We start from the raw sequence: 20,306 nt of genomic DNA on the forward strand, positions 1-20,306 counted from the left end.
GAGTTTGTGGAAACAGATTTAGGACATTTACAAAAAAAATAAATATTTTACATCTTAACATGACTTTTTATTTTTTACTAAATTAATAAAAAAAACGGTGATGAAGAACACAAGATGTTTGATTTCAACTTTTATTTGGTTTCGTGAGAAAGGGATCTGCGTAGGTCTGTATGATGGTCCTACAGCCGTTCACGTTCCACACACACCAGTACGGGGACGTCCAGGGACCAGAAGTAAGAGAAGGGGAAGATAATTACTACAGAATAATCACAAAATCTGTGGAAAAGGGGGAATTTAGTGTATTGTCCATGTTTGTTCTGAGAAGAGAGCAACTGCACATCTTCTCCTGCTTTGCAAACATCTTTAAAAGCTAAAGGATAAAAGTCGTTCTTAAAATAATCCATAAAAACTAAAGCGCCAGAAGGTTCAGTCCTCCAGCTGCCACTGCTGAGCCTGGGAGCCGTCGCAGATCGCCATGGTGACGTAGCCCTTCTGGCTGACCGGGTCGACCGCGGCCAGGCACTGACCCACCGACACCTGGTACAGACGGTTCGTCTTCTGCAACACGAGAACCGAGAGAAATAAAAATAAAACATTTTAATAAAAAAATGTTAATAAAAGTGGGCGTGTCTCACCCCGAGCGTCCACTGCTGGGACCCTCCGGACCCGTGGCATTTCATCAGCCTGGGGGGGTCAGAGGAGCGGATCTCTGACATGTCCAGACAGAGCAGGCCGGCCAGGATCAGCTCCTGTTCTTCATCGTAGGACCACTCCTACACACACACACACACACACACACACACACACTGCGTTTCTTTTCACACTTCCTTCCACCTGGACTGGTTTTATTCTGTGTGAGTTTTAATTGGTCAGCAGGAAGCACCTTCATATGAAACATCTTCATTCAGCTTCATTGACTTTGGTTTATGTGATAATCAATAAGAACAGATTTACACACACACACACAGCTATTATTCGTCCCCATGTAATAAGTATTTATAATTGACAGGACCGTTTTATTCAGTAGTTTCATTAAATAATAATGTTGATATGCAGACATGTGCTAGAAGTCCACAGATGGAGAACCGACTCTGTTCTCTACACACCTCATTTGGGGAAATTGAGGTTTGGTCACATCAACAAAATAACTTTGCTATAAACGGTGCGCTTTCTCACTCATCCGTATCGGCACGGTGCTGTACAGAAAATATGAATCTATTTCTGAAACCAGATCTAGAGACTCCGCCTCCTCCTTGACTTGGTCTCCGGACTTCCGGACTTCCCACCTGCTCTTTATCCCCGGAGTCGCACTTGCGCACCACCACGGCGCCGCCTTTCTGGCTGGGCCGCCCCTGCGCCACCAGGCACCGGTCCGCCAGGAGGTTCCGGAGCTGCGGAGAACACGGCGGAACGTTGGATGGGCGTTCTGCTTGGCTCCACGCCGCCCCCTGCTGCACGGTCCACGCCTCTTACCCGCCCTCGCTGCAGGATCTTGGGCCGCTTCAGGCCCTTGTTGATGAAGGCCGGAGGCTGCGGCTTGTTGTGGGAGGAGCTGAGCTGCATCTCGGGGTAGATGTTGTCCAGGTACCATTTGAAGGAGCGACACTGCAGCCGCCGCCGGATGGCCACGCGCTGGCTGATGTCACCGTAGTCGCGGTTACGAAGCTCCGGGCGTAGCGCAAAATACTGCTCCTGGTTATAGAAACAAGGACAAGCAGGTCATCTTCTCCAGGTCCAGCCAGATCAACTTTTGGGTTTCAAATTGTCCCTGTGCTAAAAACTGATGATGGAGCAAAACAGAGAAGAACCTCATGCTTACACGTCTCATCTGTGCTTAAAGTTCTCTAAAGATCTCTACTACAACCTCAGTGTGTTCTCAGGACACTCCAGAGGGGTCCATCGGTCATTGATCCCTCAGTCACTAGAGGAGATCAATCATTGAAAGAGCTGTTATCAGCTTCAGCGTGGTCACATGACCTCTGACCCGAGCAGTGAGCGGTGGGTCCCTGTCGTGATGGGCGCTAATGTGTAACTGGCGAGAGGTTTACTTTGTACTCGTCCATCCAGACGTGTGCCAGGCGCAGCGAGTTGTGTGCCATGGTGTCCTGGCCACCAGGGGAGCCGTACGGGCGTCTCTTGCGGAAGATGTGTCCCACGCGAGAACATGGGATGATGTGCAGCTGACCTCCACACATCCAGATCTGCAGCAGGGCGATAAACACGTCACTCCACTCGGTCTAGAACCGGGTTCTCCGGCTTCACGTACGACCTGCCATCATGAGCCAGTAACGTATGACAATGTCTGTACGCTGCTCATCAGGGGGACATAACAGAACTGAGACCCGTGGGAACACCGTAAAATCGTTATAATAAGCTGGTGCCACAGCTCTGATTGGCTGTGCCGTCTTGGAGACTCGTGGTCTTTTCAAGGTTCTCAGACTCATCTCTGGATTCTTAAAATGTCTCTCACACACACACGTAATGGCGCTCACCCTGAAGGAGATCTCCAGGTTCTCCCCACCCCAGATGTCCATCCCGCCGTCATACTGGCCGAGATCGTTGAAATACCGACGGTCCATGGCAAACAAGCCCCCCGCCATGGTGGGGGATCTGCAGAGAAGACGACAGAGCAGCACTGAGCTGACCAATCCGAGGATCAATATCCGAACGAGTACAAACGGCCATCACAATCAGCCACTGTGTTTCTGCATCAGAGCCACTTTATAAATCCAGCTGAGGGCCACAGATGAGAAGATCTGAAGCTTCAAATCTCACTGGGTCGAGGCCTGCAGGCCGCCAGAGGCGAATAAGTCAATCCCAGAATCCCACAGGACAGCCCAACACAAACACATGCCCCGCTCCAGGCGCTCCCTGACCTGTTCATCACACTTCATCAACCAGAGGGCCACGCCCACAGGCTCTGCAAAAGAAGAAGACCAGAAACCTCCTGACCTGATTGGGGCTACGGCTCCAACAGGGCTGTTCAGCTCGGACAGAGGGACGGGGTCCCATTTGAAGTGCAGCCCCCAGTTGAAGCCGCCGCGGACAATAGGTGATGGACTGTAGACCAGCGTGTCGGCGCTAATAATGTCGATGACGGGACAGACCACCGTGTGTCGGTTCTCTTTAATGGGGGCCAGAAGGGGCTGCAGCCACGCCTCGTTCACCTCGCAGTGGCTGTCCAGGAACACCAGCACTTCTCCTGAGTGTGGACAGCAGGAGAGATTAATTCAGGATGTTGCACCATGTACTCACGTGTTAGTGAGGGTGTAGCTGTGGTGTTGTGAGGTGTATTTTCGATGCGTGTCAGTGATGGTGTAGCTGTGGTGCTGTGAGGTGTATTTTCGATGCGTGTTAGTGATGGTGTAGCTGTGGTGTTGTGAGGTGTATTTTTGATGCGTGTTAGTGATGGTGTAGCTGTGGTGTTGTGAGGTGTATTTTTGATGCGTGTTAGTGAGGGTGTAGCTGTGGTGTTGTGAGGTGTATTTTCGATGCGTGTTAGTGATGGTGTAGCTGTGGTGTTGTGAGGTGTATTTTTGATGCGTGTTAGTGAGGGTGTAGCTGTGGTGTTGTGAGGTGTATTTTCGATGCGTGTCAGTGATGGTGTAGCTGTGGTGCTGTGAGGTGTATTTTTGATGCGTGTTAGTGAGGGTGTAGCTGTGGTGTTGTGAGGTGTATTTTTGATGCGTGTTAGTGAGGGTGTAGCTGTGGTGTTGTGAGGTGTATTTTCGATGCGTGTTAGTGATGGTGTAGCTGTGGTGTTGAGAGGTGTATTTTCGATGCGTGTTAGTGATGGTGTAGCTGTGGTGTTGTGAGGTGTATTTTTGATGCGTGTTAGTGATGGTGTAGCTGTGGTGTTGTGAGGTGTATTTTTGATGCGTGTTAGTGAGGGTGTAGCTGTGGTGTTGTGAGGTGTATTTTTGATGCGTGTTAGTGAGGGTGTAGCTGTGGTGTTGTGAGGTGTATTTTCGATGCGTGTCAGTGATGGTGTAGCTGTGGTGTTGAGAGGTGTATTTTCGATGCGTGTTAGTGATGGTGTAGCTGTGGTGTTGTGAGGTGTATTTTTGATGCGTGTTAGTGATGGTGTAGCTGTGGTGTTGTGAGGTGTATTTTTGATGCGTGTTAGTGAGGGTGTAGCTGTGGTGTTGTGAGGTGTATTTTCGATGCGTGTCAGTGATGGTGTAGCTGTGGTGTTGAGAGGTGTATTTTCGATGCGTGTTAGTGATGGTGTAGCTGTGGTGTTGTGAGGTGTATTTTTGATGCGTGTTAGTGAGGGTGTAGCTGTGGTGTTGAGAGGTGTATTTTTGATGCGTGTTAGTGAGGGTGTAGCTGTGGTGTTGAGAGGTGTATTTTTGATGCGTGTCAGTGAGGGTGTAGCTGTGGTGTTGTGAAGTGTAATTTTGGTGCATGTTACTGAGGGTGTAGCTTTGGCATTGTATTTGACTGTGAAAAGGTGTAAGTGTGAGGTGGAGCAGGTGTTGTGAGTTCTTCCACCTGTGGCGTGTGAAGCTCCAATCATGCGTCCTCTGATGAGACCCTCTCTCTTCTGGTTCCTCACCAGCTTCACCTTTCCCTGGAGGTTGTGCTGCAGGTATGAGTCCAGTTCTTCCTTAAGGTCGTCTGGAGAAGCAGCATGAGGTTAATATGTGTTTGCGCCTGTGTTGGAGTGTATATTTGGCCCTTCTTCTCATTGTGTGTATTTAGGCATTTATATAGGTTCTCGTTGTCTTAGTGAGTGACGGGATTCGCATTGTTTGTATTTAAGTGTTCGTGTTGCGTGTATTTGGCAATTCGCATTGTGTACGTTTAGTATTTAGTTGTTCACATGAGTTTATTCATGTGTATTTGGCCTTTGCATTGGTTTGCATTTTGTGTATTTAGTCATTCGCGTGTGTTCTCATCGTGTCTTTAGCCATTTGCGTGTGTTCTCATCATGTCTTTAGCCGTTCTTGTGTGTTCTCATCATGTATTTAGCCGTTTGTGTGTGTTGAAATTGTGTATTTAGCCGTTCGAGTGTGTTCTCATTGTGTCTTTAGCCGTTCGCGTGTGTTCAAATTGTCTATTTAGCCGTTTGCATGTGTTCTCATCATGTCCTTAGCCGTTCGTGTGTTCTCAGCGTGTATTTAGCCGTTTGTGTGTGTTGAAATTGTGTATTTAGCCGTTCGAGTGTGTTCTCATCGTGTATTTAGCCATTTGCGTGTGTTGTCATCGTGTATTTAGCCATTCACGTGTTGAAATCGTGTCTTTAGCCGCTTCCTTGTGTTTACGTCATGTACATTTAGCCGTTCGAGTTGGTTCATGTTGTGTGTATTAAGCCATTCATGTTTGTTACCATTGTGTGTATTAAGCCGTTCGTGTCATGTATATTTAGCCGTTCGCGTGGGTTCGCGTCGTGTATATTTTGCTGTTCGCGTCGGGTGCGTCAGTAGGGTGGTAGTAGCCTAGTGGGTAACACACTCGCCTATGAACCAGAAGACCCGGGTTCAAATCCCACTTACTACCATTGTGTCCCTGAGCAAGACACTTAACCCTAAGAGGCTCCAGGGAGACTGTCCCTGTAACTACTGATTGTAAGTCGCTCTGGTCAAGGGCGTCTGATAAATGCTGTAAATGTAAATGTAAATATTTAGCGTGGGTTCGCATCGTGTACATTTAGCAGTTTGCGTGGGTTCGAGTCGTGTATATATATATAGCCGTTCACGTGGGTTCGCGTCGTGTATATTTAGCCGTTCACATGGGTCGCGTCGTGTATATTTAGCCCTTCGCGTGGGTTCACATCGTGTACATTTAGCAGTTTGCGTGGGTTCACGTTGCGTATATTTAGCCATTCACGCAGGTTCGCGTTGTGTATATTTCACCATTTGCGTGGGTTCGCGTCGTGTACATTTATCCATTTGCGTGGGTTCGCGGCATGTATATTTAGCCGTTCGCGTGGGTTAAAAGTGGTGATAGTCTCGGCTAGTCGTGTGGAGGAGGGCAGGTTGTTCCACCAGCCAGGGACAACAATGGAGACAGAGATGATTGAATCGGAGACCCCGTGAGGAGGAATTTTTAGTCTCCTTCCGTTTGCTGATCTGAGAGAGCGTGCAGAAGTGTAGCTAGGTAGTATTGTGTTGATGTAGGAGGGCGCAGTTCCATTTACAGCCCTGTAGGCAAGCATCAAGGATTTGAACTCAATGCGAGCAGCTACCGGGAGCCAGTGGAGGGAGGTAAGAAGAGGTGTAACATGGGTGTATTTTGGCTGGTTGAAGTTGAGACGGGCTGCCATATTTTGGATCATCTGGAGTGGTTTTATGGTGACTGCAGAGGCTCCAGCCAGGAGAGAGTTACAGTAGTCGAGTTTGGAGATGACCATTGCCTGGACGAGGAGCTGCGTAGCCTGTTGTGAGAGAAAAGGCCGAATCTTGCGAATGTTGTAGAGAGTGAACCTGCAGGATCTGGAGATCGCAGCAACATGATGGTTCAAACTCAGTTTGTCATCTATCCAAACTCCAAGGCTTTTTGCAGATGCCGTGGGTGTTAACAGTAGCGAGCCATTTTGAATTAGCTGTGTATTTTTTGCCGTTCGTGTGGGTTCACGTCGTGTATATTTAGCCGTTCACATTGTGTATATTTAGCCGTTTACGGTGGGTTCACGTCTTGTATATGTAACCGTTCGCGCCGTGTAATTTTAGCCGTTCTCGTCGTGTATATTTAGCCGTTCGCGTCGTGTATATTTAGCCGTTCGCGTCGTGTATTTTTTGCCGTTCACGTCGTGTATTTTTTGCCATTTGCGTGGGTTCGCGTCGTGTATATTTAGCCGTTCGCGTCATGTATTTTTTGCCGTTCGCGTCATGTATTTTTTGCCGTTTGCGTGGGTTCGCGTTGTGTATATTTAGGCGTTCGCATGGGTTCGCGTCGTGTACATTTATTTGCCGTGTATTTTTTGCCGTTCGCGTGGGTTCGCGTCGGGTATATTTAGCCGTTCACGTAATTTATTTTTAGCCGTTCGCGTCATGTATTTTTAGCCGTTCGCGTGGGTTCGTGTCGTGTATATTTAGCCGTTCACGTAATTTATTTTTAGCCGTTCGCGTCATGTATTTTTAGCCGTTCGCGTGGGTTCGTGTCGTGTATATTTAGCCGTTCACGTAATTTATTTTTAGCCGTTCGCGTCGTGTATTTTTAGCCGTTCACGTGGGTTCGTGTCGTGTATATTTAGCCGTTCGCGTCGTGTATATTAAGCCGTTTGCGTCGTGTATTTTTAGCCGTTTGCGTCGTGTATTGTTTGGCGTTCGCGTCGTGTATTTTTTGCCGTTCACGTTGTGTATTTTTTGCCGTTTGCGTGGGTTCGCATCGTGTATATTTAACTGTTCGTGTTGTGTATTTTTTGCCCTTTGCGTGGGTTTCGCGTCGTGTATTTTTAGCCGTTCACGGCGTGTATTTTTTGCCGTTCGCGTGGGTTCGCGTCGTGTATTTTTTGCCGTTCGCGTTGTGTATATTTTGCCGTTCATGTCGTGTATTTTTTGCCGCTCGCATGGAATCGCGTCGTGTATATTTAGCCGCTCGCGTCGTGTATTTTTTGCCGTTCGCGTGGGTTTCGCGTCGTGTATATTTTGCCGTTCGTGTCGTGTATTTTTAGCCGTTCGCGTGGGTTCGTGTCGTGTATATTTAGCCGTTCACGTTGTGTATATTTAGCCGTTCGCGTCGTGTATTTTTTGCCGTTCACGTCGTGTATTTTTTGCCATTTGCGTGGGTTCGCGTCGTGTATATTTAGCCGTTCGCGTCGTGTATTTTTTGCCGTTCACGTCGTGTATTTTTTACCATTTGCGTGGGTTCGCGTCGTGTATATTTAGCCGTTCGCGTCGTGTATTTTTTGCCGTTCACGTAATTTATTTTTAGCCGTTCGCGTCATGTATTTTTAGCCGTTCGCGTGGGTTCGTGTCGTGTATATTTAGCCGTTCACGTAATTTATTTTTAGCCGTTCGCGTCGTGTATTTTTAGCCGTTCACGTGGGTTCGTGTCGTGTATATTTAGCTGTTCGCGTCGTGTATATTTAGCCATTTGCGTCGTGTATTTTTAGCCATTTGCGTCGTGTATTGTTTGGCGTTCGCGTCGTGTATTGTTTGGCGTTCGCGTCGTGTATTTTTTGCCGCTCACGTCGTGTATTTTTGGCCGTTAGCGTGGGTTTGCGTCGTGTATATTTAACTGTTTGTGTTGTGTATTTTTTGCCCTTTGCGCGGGTTTCGCGTCGTGTATTTTTAGCCGTTCGCGGCGTGTATTTTTTGCCGTTCGCGTGGGTTCGCGTCATGTATTTTTTGCCGTTCGCGTTGTGTATATTTAGCCGTTCATGTCGTGTATTTTTTGCCGCTCGCGTGGAATCGCGTCGTGTATATTTAGCCGCTCGCGTCGTGTATTTTTTGCCGTTCGTGTGGGTTTCGCGTCGTGTATATTTTGCCGTTCGCGTCGTGTATTTTTTGCCGTTCGCGTGGGTTCGTGTCGTGTATATTTAGCCGTTCACGTTGTGTATATTTAGCCGTTCGCGTCGTGTATTTTTAGCCATTCGCGTGGGTTCGTGTCATGTATATTTAGCCGTTCGCGTGGGTTCACGTCGTGTATTTTTAGCCGTTCGCGTCGTGTATTTTTTGCCGTTTACGTTGTGTATTGTTTAGCGTTCACGTCATGTATTTTTTGCCGTTCACGTCGTGTATTTTTTGCCGTTCACGTCGTGTATTTTTTGCCGTTTGCGTGGGATCGCGTCGTGTATATTTAGCCGTTTGCGTAGATTTGCGTCGTGTATATTTAGCCGTTTGCGTCGTGTATTTTTAGCCGTTTGCGTCGTGTATTGTTTGGCGTTCGCGTCGTGTATTGTTTGGTGTTCGCGTCGTGTATTTTTTGCCGCTCACGTCGTGTATTTTTGGCCGTTAGCGTGGGTTTGCGTCGTGTATATTTAACTGTTTGTGTTGTGTATTTTTTGCCCTTTGCGCGGGTTTCGCGTCATGTATTTTTAGCCGTTCGCGGCGTGTATTTTTTGCCGTTCGCGTGGGTTCGCGTCATGTATTTTTTGCCGTTCGCGTTGTGTATATTTAGCCGTTCATGTCGTGTATTTTTTGCCGCTCGCGTGGAATCGCGTCGTGTATATTTAGCCGCTCGCGTCGTGTATTTTTTGCCGTTCGCGTGGGTTTCGCGTCGTGTATATTTTGCCGTTCGCGTCGTGTATTTTTAGCCGTTCGCGTGGGTTCGTGTCGTGTATATTTAGCCGTTCACGTTGTGTATATTTAGCCGTTCGCGTCGTGTATTTTTAGCCATTCACGTGGGTTCGTGTCGTGTATATTTAGCCGTTCGCGTGGGTTCACGTCGTGTATTTTTAGCCGTTCGCGTCGTGTATTTTTAACCGTTTATGTTGTGTATTGTTTAGCGTTCACGTCATGTATTTTTTGCCGTTCACGTCGTGTATTTTTTGCCGTTCACGTCGTGTATTTTTTGCCGTTCACGTCGTGTATTTTTTGCCGTTCGCGTGGGTTCGCGTCGTGTATATTTAGCCGTTTGCGTAGATTTGCGTCGTGTATATTTAGCCGTTCGCGTGGGTTTGCGTCGTGTTTTTTTAGCCGTTCGCGTGGGTTCGCGTCGTGTATATTTAGCCGTTTGCGTAGATTTGCGTCGTGTATATTTAGACGTGTCGTGTTTTTTTAGCTGTTCGCGTGTGTTCGCGTCATGTATATTTAGCTGTGTCGTGTATATTTAGCAGTTCACGTCGTGTATTTTTAGCCATTCGCGTGGGTTCGTGTCGTGTATATTTAGCCGTTCACGTTGTGTATATTTAGCCGTTCACGTCGTGTATTTTTAGCCATTCGCGTGGGTTCGTGTCGTGTATATTTAGCCGTTCGCGTGGGTTCACGTCGTGTATTTTTAGCTGTTCGCGTCGTGTATTTTTAGCCGTTTACGTTGTGTATTGTTTAGCGTTCGCGTCGTGTATTTTTAGCCGTTCGCGTGGGTTCGTGTCGTGTATATTTAGCCGTTCATGTTGTGTATATTTAGCCGTTTGCGTCGTGTATTTTTAGCCATTCGCGTGGGTTCGTGTCGTGTATATTTAGCCGTTCGCGTGGGTTCACGTCGTGTATTTTTAGCCGTTCGCGTCGTGTATTTTTAGCCGTTTACGTTGTGTATTGTTTAGCGTTCACGTCATGTATTTTTTGCCGTTCACGTTGTGTATTTTTTGCCGTTCACGTCATGTATTTTTTGCCGTTCACGTCGTGTATTTTTTGCCGTTCACGTCGTGTATTTTTTGCCGTTTGCGTGGGTTCGCGTTGTGTATATTTAGCCGTTTGCGTAGATTTGCGTCGTGTATATTTAGCCGTTCGCGTGGGTTTGCGTCGTGTTTTTTTAGCCGTTCGCGTGGGTTCGCGTCGTGTATATTTAGCCGTTTGCGTAGATTTGCGTCGTGTATATTTAGCCGTGTCGTGTTTTTTTAGCTGTTCGCGTGTGTTCGCGTCATGTATATTTAGCTGTGTCGTGTATATTTAGCCGTTCACGTCGTGTATTTTTAGCCGTTCGCGTGCGTTCGCGTCATGTATATTTAGCTGTGTCGTGTATATTTAGCCGTTTACGTCGTGTATTTTTTGCCGTTCGCGTGCGTTCGCGTCATGTATATTTAGCTGTGTTGTGTATATTTAGCCGTTCACGTCGTGTATTTTTAGCCGTTCGAGTGGATTCACGTCGTGTATATTTAGCCGTTCGCGTGGGTTCACGTCGTGTATTTTTAGCCGTTCGCGTCGTGTATTTTTAACCGTTTACGTTGTGTATTGTTTAGCGTTCACGTCATGTATTTTTTGCCGTTCACGTTGTGTATTTTTTGCCGTTCACGTCGTGTATTTTTTGCCGCTCGCGTGGAATCGCGTCGTGTATATTTAGCCGCTCGCGTCGTGTATTTTTTGCCGTTCGCGTGGGTTTCGCGTTGTGTATATTTTTGCCGTTCGCGTCGTGTATTTTTAGTCGTTCGCGTGGGTTCGTGTCGTGTATATTTAGCCGTTCACGTTGTGTATATTTAGCCGTTCGCGTCGTGTATTTTTAGCCATTCGCGTGGGTTCGTGTCGTGTATATTTAGCCGTTCGCGTGGGTTCACGTCGTGTATTTTTAGCCGTTCGCGTCGTGTATTTTTAGCCGTTTACGTTGTGTATTGTTTAGCGTTCACGTCATGTATTTTTTGCCGTTCACGTTGTGTATTTTTTGCCGTTCACGTCGTGTATTTTTAGCCGTTCGAGTGGATTCACGTCGTGTATATTTAGCCGTTCGCGTGGGTTCACGTCGTGTATTTTTAGCCGTTCGCGTCGTGTATTTTTAACCGTTTACGTTGTGTATTGTTTAGCGTTCACGTCATGTATTTTTTGCCGTTCACGTTGTGTATTTTTTGCCGTTCACGTCGTGTATTTTTTGCCGCTCGCGTGGAATCGCGTCGTGTATATTTAGCCGCTCGCGTCGTGTATTTTTTGCCGTTCGCGTGGGTTTCGCGTTGTGTATATTTTTGCCGTTCGCGTCGTGTATTTTTAGCCGTTCGCGTGGGTTCGTGTCGTGTATATTTAGCCGTTCACGTTGTGTATATTTAGCCGTTCGCGTCGTGTATTTTTAGCCATTCGCGTGGGTTCGTGTCGTGTATATTTAGCCGTTCGCGTGGGTTCACGTCGTGTATTTTTAGCCGTTCGCGTCGTGTATTTTTAGCCGTTTACATTGTGTATTGTTTAGCGTTCACGTCATGTATTTTTTGCCGTTCACGTCGTGTATTTTTTGCCGTTCACGCCGTGTATTTTTTGCCGTTTGCGTGGGTTCGCGTCGTGTATATTTAGCCGTTTGCTTAGATTTGCGTCGTGTATATTTAGCCGTTCGCGTGGGTTTGCGTCGTGTTTTTTTAGCCGTTCGCGTGGGTTCGCGTCGTGTATATTTAGCCGTTTGCGTAGATTTGCGTCGTGTATATTTAGCCGTGTCGTGTTTTTTTAGCTGTTCGCGGGTGTTCGCGTCATGTATATTTAGCTGTGTCGTGTATATTTAGCCGTTCACGTCGTGTATTTTTAGCCATTCGCGTGGGTTCGTGTCGTGTATATTTAGCCGTTCGCGTGGGTTCACGTCGTGTATTTTTAGCTGTTCGCGTCGTGTATTTTTAGCCGTTTACGTTGTGTATTGTTTAGCGTTTGCGTCGTGTATTTTTAGCCGTTCGCGTGGGTTCGTGTCGTGTATATTTAGCCGTTCACGTTGTGTATATTTAGCCGTTCGCGTCGTGTATTTTTAGCCATTCGCGTGGGTTCGTGTCGTGTATATTTAGCCGTTCGCGTGGGTTCACGTCGTGTATTTTTAGCCGTTCGCGTCGTGTATTTTTAGCCGTTTACGTTGTGTATTGTTTAGCGTTCACGTCATGTATTTTTTGCCGTTCACGTCGTGTATTTTTTGCCGTTCACGTCGTGTATTTTTTGCCGTTTGCGTGGGTTCGCGTCGTGTATATTTAGCCGTTTGCGTAGATTTGCGTCGTGTATTTTTAGCTGTGTCGTGTATATTTAGCCGTTCACGTCGTGTATTTTTAGCCGTTCGCCTGCGTTCGCGTCATGTATATTTAGCCGTTCACGTCGTGTATTTTTAGCCGTTCGCGTGGGTTCACGTCGTGTATATTTAGCCATTTACGTAGATTTGCGTCGTGTATATTTAGCCGTGTCGTGTTTTTTTAGCTGTTCGCGTGTGTTCGCGTCATGTATATTTAGCTGTGTCGTGTATATTTAGCCATTTACGTAGATTTGCGTCGTGTATATTTAGCCATGTCGTGTTTTTTTAGCTGTTCGCGTGTGTTCGCGTCATGTATATTTAGCTGTGTCGTGTATATTTAGCCGTTCACGTCGTGTATTTTTAGCCGTTCGCGTGCGTTCGCGTCATGTATATTTAGCTGTGTCGTGTATATTTAGCCGTTCACGTCGTGTATTTTTAGCCGTTTGCGTAGATTTGCGTTGTGTATATTTAGCCGTTCACGTCGTGTATTTTTAGCCGTTCGAGTGGATTCGCGTCGTGTATTTTTTGGCGTTCGTGTGGGTTTCGCGTCGTGTATATTTAGCCGTTCACATCGTGTATTTTTAGCCATTCGCGTGGGTTTCGCGTCGTGTATTTTTAGCCGTTCGAGTGGGTTCTCGTCGTGTTTTTTTAGCCGTTCGCGTGGGTTCACTTTGTGTATATTTAGCCGTTTGCGTAGATTTGCGTAGTGTATATTTAGCCGTGTCGTGTTCTTTTAGCTGTTCGCGTGCGTTCGCGTCATGTATATTTAGCTGTGTCGTGTATATTTAGCCGTTCACGTCGTGTATTTTTAGCCGTTCGCCTGCGTTCGCGTCATGTATATTTAGCTGTGTTGTGTATATTTAGCCGTTCACGTCGTGTATTTTTAGCCGTTCGAGTGGATTCGCGTCGTGTATATTTAGCCGTTTGCGTAGATTTGCGTCGTGTATATTTAGCCGTGTCGTGTTTTTTTAGCTGTTCGCGTGTGTTCGCGTCATGTATATTTAGCTGTGTCGTGTATATTTAGCCGTTCACGTCGTGTATTTTTAGCCGTTCGCGTGCGTTCGCGTCATGTATATTTAGCTGTGTCGTGTATATTTAGCCGTTCACGTCGTGTATATTTAGCCGTTCGCATTGTGTATTTTTAGCCGTTCGAGTGGATTCGCGTCGTGTATATTTAGCCGTTTGCGTAGATTTGCGTCGTGTATATTTAGCCGTGTCGTGTTTTTTTAGCTGTTCGCGTGTGTTCGTGTCATGTATATTTAGCTGTGTCGTGTATATTTAGCCGTTCGAGTGGATTCGCGTCGTGTATATTTAGCCGCTATTTAGCCGTTATTTAGCCGTGTTTAGGAGTATTTGGTGGCATTCTTCTACACTCCTAGATAAGGATGTGACAGCTGTGTATTGTGCTGAACTCTCGCCTGTATCGCTGTTGTCGTCGACCAGGACGATCTCGTGCAGGAGATGACCTGGAGTTCGGTCTAGGACACTGTGGATAGTCCTCAGCAGAGCGGAGAACGCCTCATTGAAGAAGCAGATGACTATGCTGGCTGCAGGCAACACCCGTGGATACACCTGATCTTTACATCTGCAGGAGCATGCAGATCGATATACAGCTTCAGTTCAAACCCCTTCTCAGTCCCACACATTTCCGGAGAGAAATGTTGCTCACCTGTCGTTCCTGGTGTCAGGAAGCTGGCGGTGGAAGCCCAGGCGGTTGCTGATGAGAACATTGAAGGCATGCCTGTGATAGCCCATGTCCCGCACCTCCTGGTCCTGCTCGTTAAAGATCATACCTGTGGAGGAAGTGACATCATAATGAGCATCAAGTGTAAGGTTCCCGAACTGTGGTGCCAGAGTTCTGCTGCTGGTGTGCTGCTGAAGTTCTGGTGGATCTTACCATTTTTAACAAAGGCTGAACTGACCCACCCAGACGTAAACGCTATTAATATGACCGCTTGATAAAATGATTGACAGCTATGGATATTTTATTACTGATTCCATTTTGATGAGAGTTGGGACTTAGCCATCTGCTGCAGATGCATGTGGGTTCAGCAACCTTCGTCAACTCCTGCTTACAACAGTTAAATCAATCACACTCCAAAAATATATATTAATGCTGTCAGAGATGACAGGTTCTTCAGACCAGGAACATCTGCAGATTTGGAGATGCTATGATCCATCTGCTATGATCACCTGTTCTTAGTCATAGTGTAATGTCTGGCTGTATGTTCTTTGTGACTGATTATAAATGAAGTAAGAACTAGTCCCTCCATGCTCTGATACCCACCCATCTCTGGTGAGAGCTTCCAGGGCTCCTGCAGGCTCTGGTCCCTGCGGCCGCGGGTAGGGCGGGGCTGCAGGCGGTGGGGGAGGAGCAGGGGTGGGACCCCCTGGACGGGCACATTGCGGGAGGAGGTTTGGTTCTCCTGGCTGAAGTTGAAGTAGAGGAAGAGAATGATGGACCAGGTCACGGATGTGAAGAAGCAGCCGTAGCAGAAGTAACGCAACGTGGCGCTGCCCATGGTTTCCCTAGCAACATCGTCGGCGGTCCATCTGTAAGACCCTGGCACACAGAGGAATAGAGGAGCATGTTTTCAGAACCAGAAGGATCCAAGTTCTCTAAATTCTCTCTCCCAATCTGCTCGATCTACTGAACGGTCAGTTCCACCGGATTCTTGTAGAACTGAAGCAGGAAGGATGAATAAAAACAGATCAGTGCATGTTTAAGCAGGGAGAAGAACGAACTCTCCATCTGTTATCTGGACCAGGTTTTAATAATCAGAAGTGTAACACAAATAAGCAACCACCTTCTTTGACAAGATGGCGAGAGATGGAGGGAATGCAGAGAAAGAAATATTAAGAAAAATAGAATGTTCATCATCTACAGGATGGACTGAACACAGTGGATCATGGAATGTATTGAAGGTTCTTTTTGAGCGTCATTCAGAAAGTCTGGTGCACCACCATCTCCACCACCACACTAATCACTGTTATGTCCCTGGGTGTATTAGTGAGGATCCATCAGTTGGTGTGGACATGTGTATTTTCTCCTTTTAGGTCTGAAGGGGAGGAGCTCCGCCCACTCTCTGATGATTGGTCAACTGTCAGCATATGAAGAGACCTTGGACCTAGTGCTCATGGAGGAGTGTGGAGTGGAGTTGTGTAAGTTAGGTCCTCTGCCTCTGTTGTATATAGTTTGTGGTTGTTTTGTTGAGGGTTTAATCATCACCATGTCTACCATCACAATCACCAATGTCATTGTGAAATACTGCAGCACAGCACACAGTGACACGGTGAAATGTGTCCTCCTTAACACTTAGGCCACCACTGCCCCACATCACCATCACTTCCACCACAATCCTCACAGTTATTATCATCATCACCACTATCACCACAGATAATCATGTGATGAGGGGGAGGACGGTATTAACAGCATAATCTGATTCAAATTTGCACCAGGCTGCCATCTCTTTCAATACCTAATCTCTCTTAACACACACACACACACACACACACACTCTCACGCTCACTCACACTCACCTTGTGCAGGCTCTACTGTTCAACACAAGAAAAGTTCCACATTTAAAAGTTTGTTGGTCATCACCGTCCGAACCGCAGACAAAATATAATCTCAATAAAGGAATTACAAATATTCAAGATATTAAATAAACCCACTAAACTAAAAAGGAGCACACACACACATAGTTCTCTACCGAGTGTGTGTGTGTGTGTGTGTTTAACAGTGCACCCTTCAAACTTTCGTCCTGGCACGGCTACAGTACACAGTCACCGGACCCACCAGCAGCCGACCAATCAGCTGTCAGCCGTGCCAGCGGCCCCAGGCTCAGTAACAGGAGCCTCGGAGAAGCTCAATATTTCACCAGAGGCCACCAGCATCCATCCACCTTCAACAGTTAACGTACAGCCAAACCAGCAGAACTCCTGGTGAAATAGGGCCGGGTTTCTAATTAACAAAGGTTGCTTAACCATCTGTTTCCTACAAGAACATTTCAATAGAACAATGTCAATATAAGGAGGGTCTGTGTAAAACAGAGAGGCCGGCTGGGGTCGCTTACCCCAAAACTATCACCTTGCAGTTATACAACAAGCTGATGATCTAAATAACTCATAACCACGCTGTTTACAACCCAGCAGCAACTAACTCAGGCTGGTTACTGAATAAACCAGCAGCACTGCATCCAAATTAGAGCCAAGCAAGAGTCACGTTCAATAATCCTGCAAAATTCAGACACAAACTGGAACAGAATAGATTATGATCAACCGCAACACGGCGTATCGATAACGATCAACTGCAACACGACGTATCTATTACGATAAACAACAACACAACGTATCGATAACGATCAACCGCAACACGGCGTATCGATAACGATCAACTGCAACACGACGTATCTATTACGATAAACAACAACACAACGTATCGATAACGATCAACCGCAACATGACGTATCGATAACGATCAACTGCAACACGACGTATCGATAACGATCAACCGCAACATGACGTATCGATAACGATAAACAACAACACGACGTAACAATAACCATCAACCGCAACATGACGTATCGATAACGATCAACTGCAACACGACGTATCGATAACGATCAACCGCAACACGGCGTATCGATAACGATCAACTGCAACACGACGTATCTATTACGATAAACAACAACACAACGTATCGATAACGATCAACCGCAACATGACGTATCGATAACGATCAACTGCAACACGACGTATCGATAACGATCAACCGCAACATGACGTATCGATAACGATAAACAACAACACGACGTAACAATAACCATCAACCGCAACATGACGTATCGATAACGATCAACTGCAACACGACGTATCGATAACGATCAACCGCAACATGACGTATCGATAACGATAAACAACAACACGACGTAACAATAACCATCAACCGCAACACGGTGTAGCGATAAACATCAACCGCAACACGACGTGTCTATTACGATAAACAACAACACGACGTATCGATAACGATCAACCGCAACATGACGTATCGATAACGATCAACCGCAACATGACGTATCGATAACGATAAACAACAACACGACGTAACAATAACCATCAACCGCAACACGGTGTAGCGATAAACATCAACCGCAACACGACGTGTCTATTACGATAAACAACAACACGACGTATCGATAACGATCAACCGCAACATGACGTATCGATAACGATCAACCGCAACATGACGTATCGATAACGATAAACAACAACACGATGTAACAATAACCATCAACCGCAACACGGTGTAGCGATAAACATCAACCGCAACACGACGTGTCTATTACGATAAACAACAACACGACGTATCGATAACGATCAACCGCAACATGACGTATCGATAACGATCAACCGCAACATGACGTATCGATAACGATAAACAACAACACGACGTAACAATAACCATCAACCGCAACACAGTGTAGCGATAAACATCAACCGCAACACAACGTGTCTATCACGATAAACAACAACACGACGTATCGATAACGATCAACCGCAACATGACGTATCGATAATGATAAACAACAACATGACGTAACAATAACCATCAACCGCAACACGGTGTAACAATAAACATCAACCGCAACACGACGTGTCTATTACGATAAACAACAACACGACGTATCGATAACGATCAACCGCAACATGACATATCGATAACGTTAAACAACAACACGACGTATCGATAACGATCAACTGCAACACGACGTTTCAATAACCATCAACCGCAACACAACGTAATGATAACCATCAACCGCAACACGACGTAACTATAACGATCAACCGCAACACGATGTTTCAATAACCATCAACTGCAACACAACATAACGATAACCATCAACTGCAACAAAATGTATCAATAACGATCAACTGCAACACGACATATCTATTAATATAAACAGCAACATGACATATCGATAATGATCAACTGCAACAGAATTAATTTATTATGATCACCTGCATAAGAATGTATTGATTACGATAAACTGCAACGTGACATATCGATTATGATTAACTGCACCAGAATTAATTTATTATGATCAACTGCAACACGACATATCAATTATAATACACTGCAACATAATGTATCAATTATGATCAAGTGCATAAGAACGTATTTATTATGATCAACTGCAACAGAATCTAGCGATTATGATCAACTGCTACTTGATGTATCGATTAAAAAAAGTGAAGTGATTGTCACATGTGATTGACACAGCAGCACAGCACACGGTGCACACAGTGAAATTCGTCCTCTGCGTTTAACCCATCACCCTTGGTGACAGTGGGCAGCCATGACAGGCGCCCGGGGAGCAGTGTGTGGGGACGGTGCTTTGCTCAGTGGCACCTTGGCGGATCGGGATTTGAACCGGCAACCTTCTGATTACGGGGCCGCTTCTTTAACCGCTAGGCCACCGCCGCCCCTGCAGTTGCAGTTGATTATGTTTAACTGCAACAAAATACATTTATTATAATCAACTGCAACATAATTATTTTATTATGATAAACTGCAACACGACATATCAATTATGATCAACTGCATAAGAATGTATTGATTACGATAAACTGCAACAGAATGTATCAATTATGATCAACTGCATAAGAATGCATTGATTACGATAAACTGCAACAGAATGTATCAATTATGATCAACTGCAACAGAATTAATTTATTGTAATCAACTGCGTCAGAACATATTGATTATGATCAACTGCAACAGAATAATTTTATTATGATAAAATGTAACACGACATATCAATTATTATCAACTGCACAATGATGTATCGATTATGATCAACTGCATCAGAATTAATTTATTATGATCAACTGCATAAGAATGTATTGATTACGATAAACTGCAAAAGAATGTATCAATTATGACCAACTGCAACAGAATTAATTTATTATGATCAACTGCGTCAGAACATATTGATTATGATCAACTGCAACAGAATAATTTTATTATGATAAAATGTAACACGACATTTCAATTATTATCAACTGCACAATTATTATGATCAACTGCATCAGAATTAATTTATTATGATCAACTGCATAAGAATGTATTGATTACGATAAACTGCAACATGACGTATCGATTATGATCAAATGCAACAGAATATATTTATTATGATCAACTGCAACATGACATATCAATTATGATCAACTGCAACATGATGTATCGATAATGATCAACTGCATAAGAATGTATTGATTATAATCAAATGCATCAGAATGTATCGATTATGATCAACTGTAGCCGAATGTATCCATGTTGAGGAGTTGATCTGCAGCAGCATCGGAGCAGCGCGGCAGCAACACGCGACTTTTCCGTCCCGAATCCTCGTCGCTCGTTTCGTGTGAAACTTACTGATCCAGGGACACGAGGGTCATGATGCCTGCAACTCCAGAGATCCTCAGAGATCCACTTCAGCGTCTTCACCGCCTCCTCCTTCTTCTTCTTCTTCTTCTTCTTCTTCCTCCTCTCTGCTCCACGGCGCCCTGATCACACCGCCACCCAGCGGACGCTTCTGCACATGCAATAAAAGAGCCATTTCATGAGATTTCACAGACAAAATCTGCTCAGACGTTTAGTTACAAGGAAAGTCAGCAGGAATGTTGGTTAACTATATAAAACAGGAAGTGATAGGACTTCCCAGGGATCATGACCCACAGACTCACTCATTTTAATCCACTTTTTGTGGACAGCCTTGTGGTCCCAATATAAACATTTTTATTAG

At 45.6% G+C, this 20,306-nt stretch overlaps 1 protein-coding gene across 2 annotated transcripts; it reads right to left on the bottom strand.

Moving 5' to 3' along the window:
• Positions 1–117: 117 nt before the first annotated feature.
• galnt11 (UDP-N-acetyl-alpha-D-galactosamine:polypeptide N-acetylgalactosaminyltransferase 11 (GalNAc-T11)) lies at positions 118–20,122 on the bottom strand. Of its 2 annotated transcripts, none has more exons than XM_028968705.1 (12): positions 19,937–20,122; positions 14,789–15,064; positions 14,171–14,294; positions 13,920–14,086; positions 4,495–4,620; positions 2,953–3,202; positions 2,493–2,610; positions 2,049–2,201; positions 1,474–1,692; positions 1,287–1,391; positions 636–773; positions 118–558 (listed from the first exon to the last, which is right to left on the bottom strand). In XM_028968705.1, exons 2-12 carry the CDS (start codon positions 15,021–15,023, stop codon positions 427–429), a joined length of 1,767 nt encoding a protein of 588 aa, XP_028824538.1. In that variant the 5' UTR covers positions 15,024–15,064; positions 19,937–20,122; the 3' UTR covers positions 118–426. The 2 variants fall into 2 exon arrangements, with proteins under 2 accessions (XP_028824538.1, XP_028824540.1); XM_028968707.1 differs by lacking the exon at positions 19,937–20,122 and adding an exon at positions 16,042–16,236.
• Between the last annotated feature and the right edge of the window lie 184 nt (positions 20,123–20,306).

The sequence above is a fragment of the Denticeps clupeoides genome, unplaced genomic scaffold, assembly GCF_900700375.1.
Source record: "Denticeps clupeoides unplaced genomic scaffold, fDenClu1.1, whole genome shotgun sequence".
NCBI classification, from domain to species: domain Eukaryota; kingdom Metazoa; phylum Chordata; class Actinopteri; order Clupeiformes; family Denticipitidae; genus Denticeps; species Denticeps clupeoides.

Excerpts from the sequence above, each read along its gene's own strand:
- galnt11 (XM_028968705.1), bottom strand. The coding sequence starts at position 15,023 with ATGGGCAGCGCCACGTTGCGTTACTTCTGCTACGGCTGCTTCTTCACA. Across the intron at positions 14,295-14,788 it reads GAAGCTCTCACCAGAGATGG|GTATGATCTTTAACGAGCAG; the intron begins GTGGGTATCAGA and ends CTTCCTCCACAG. Across the intron at positions 1,693-2,048 it reads TCTGGATGGACGAGTACAAA|GAGCAGTATTTTGCGCTACG; the intron begins GTAAACCTCTCG and ends TTCTATAACCAG.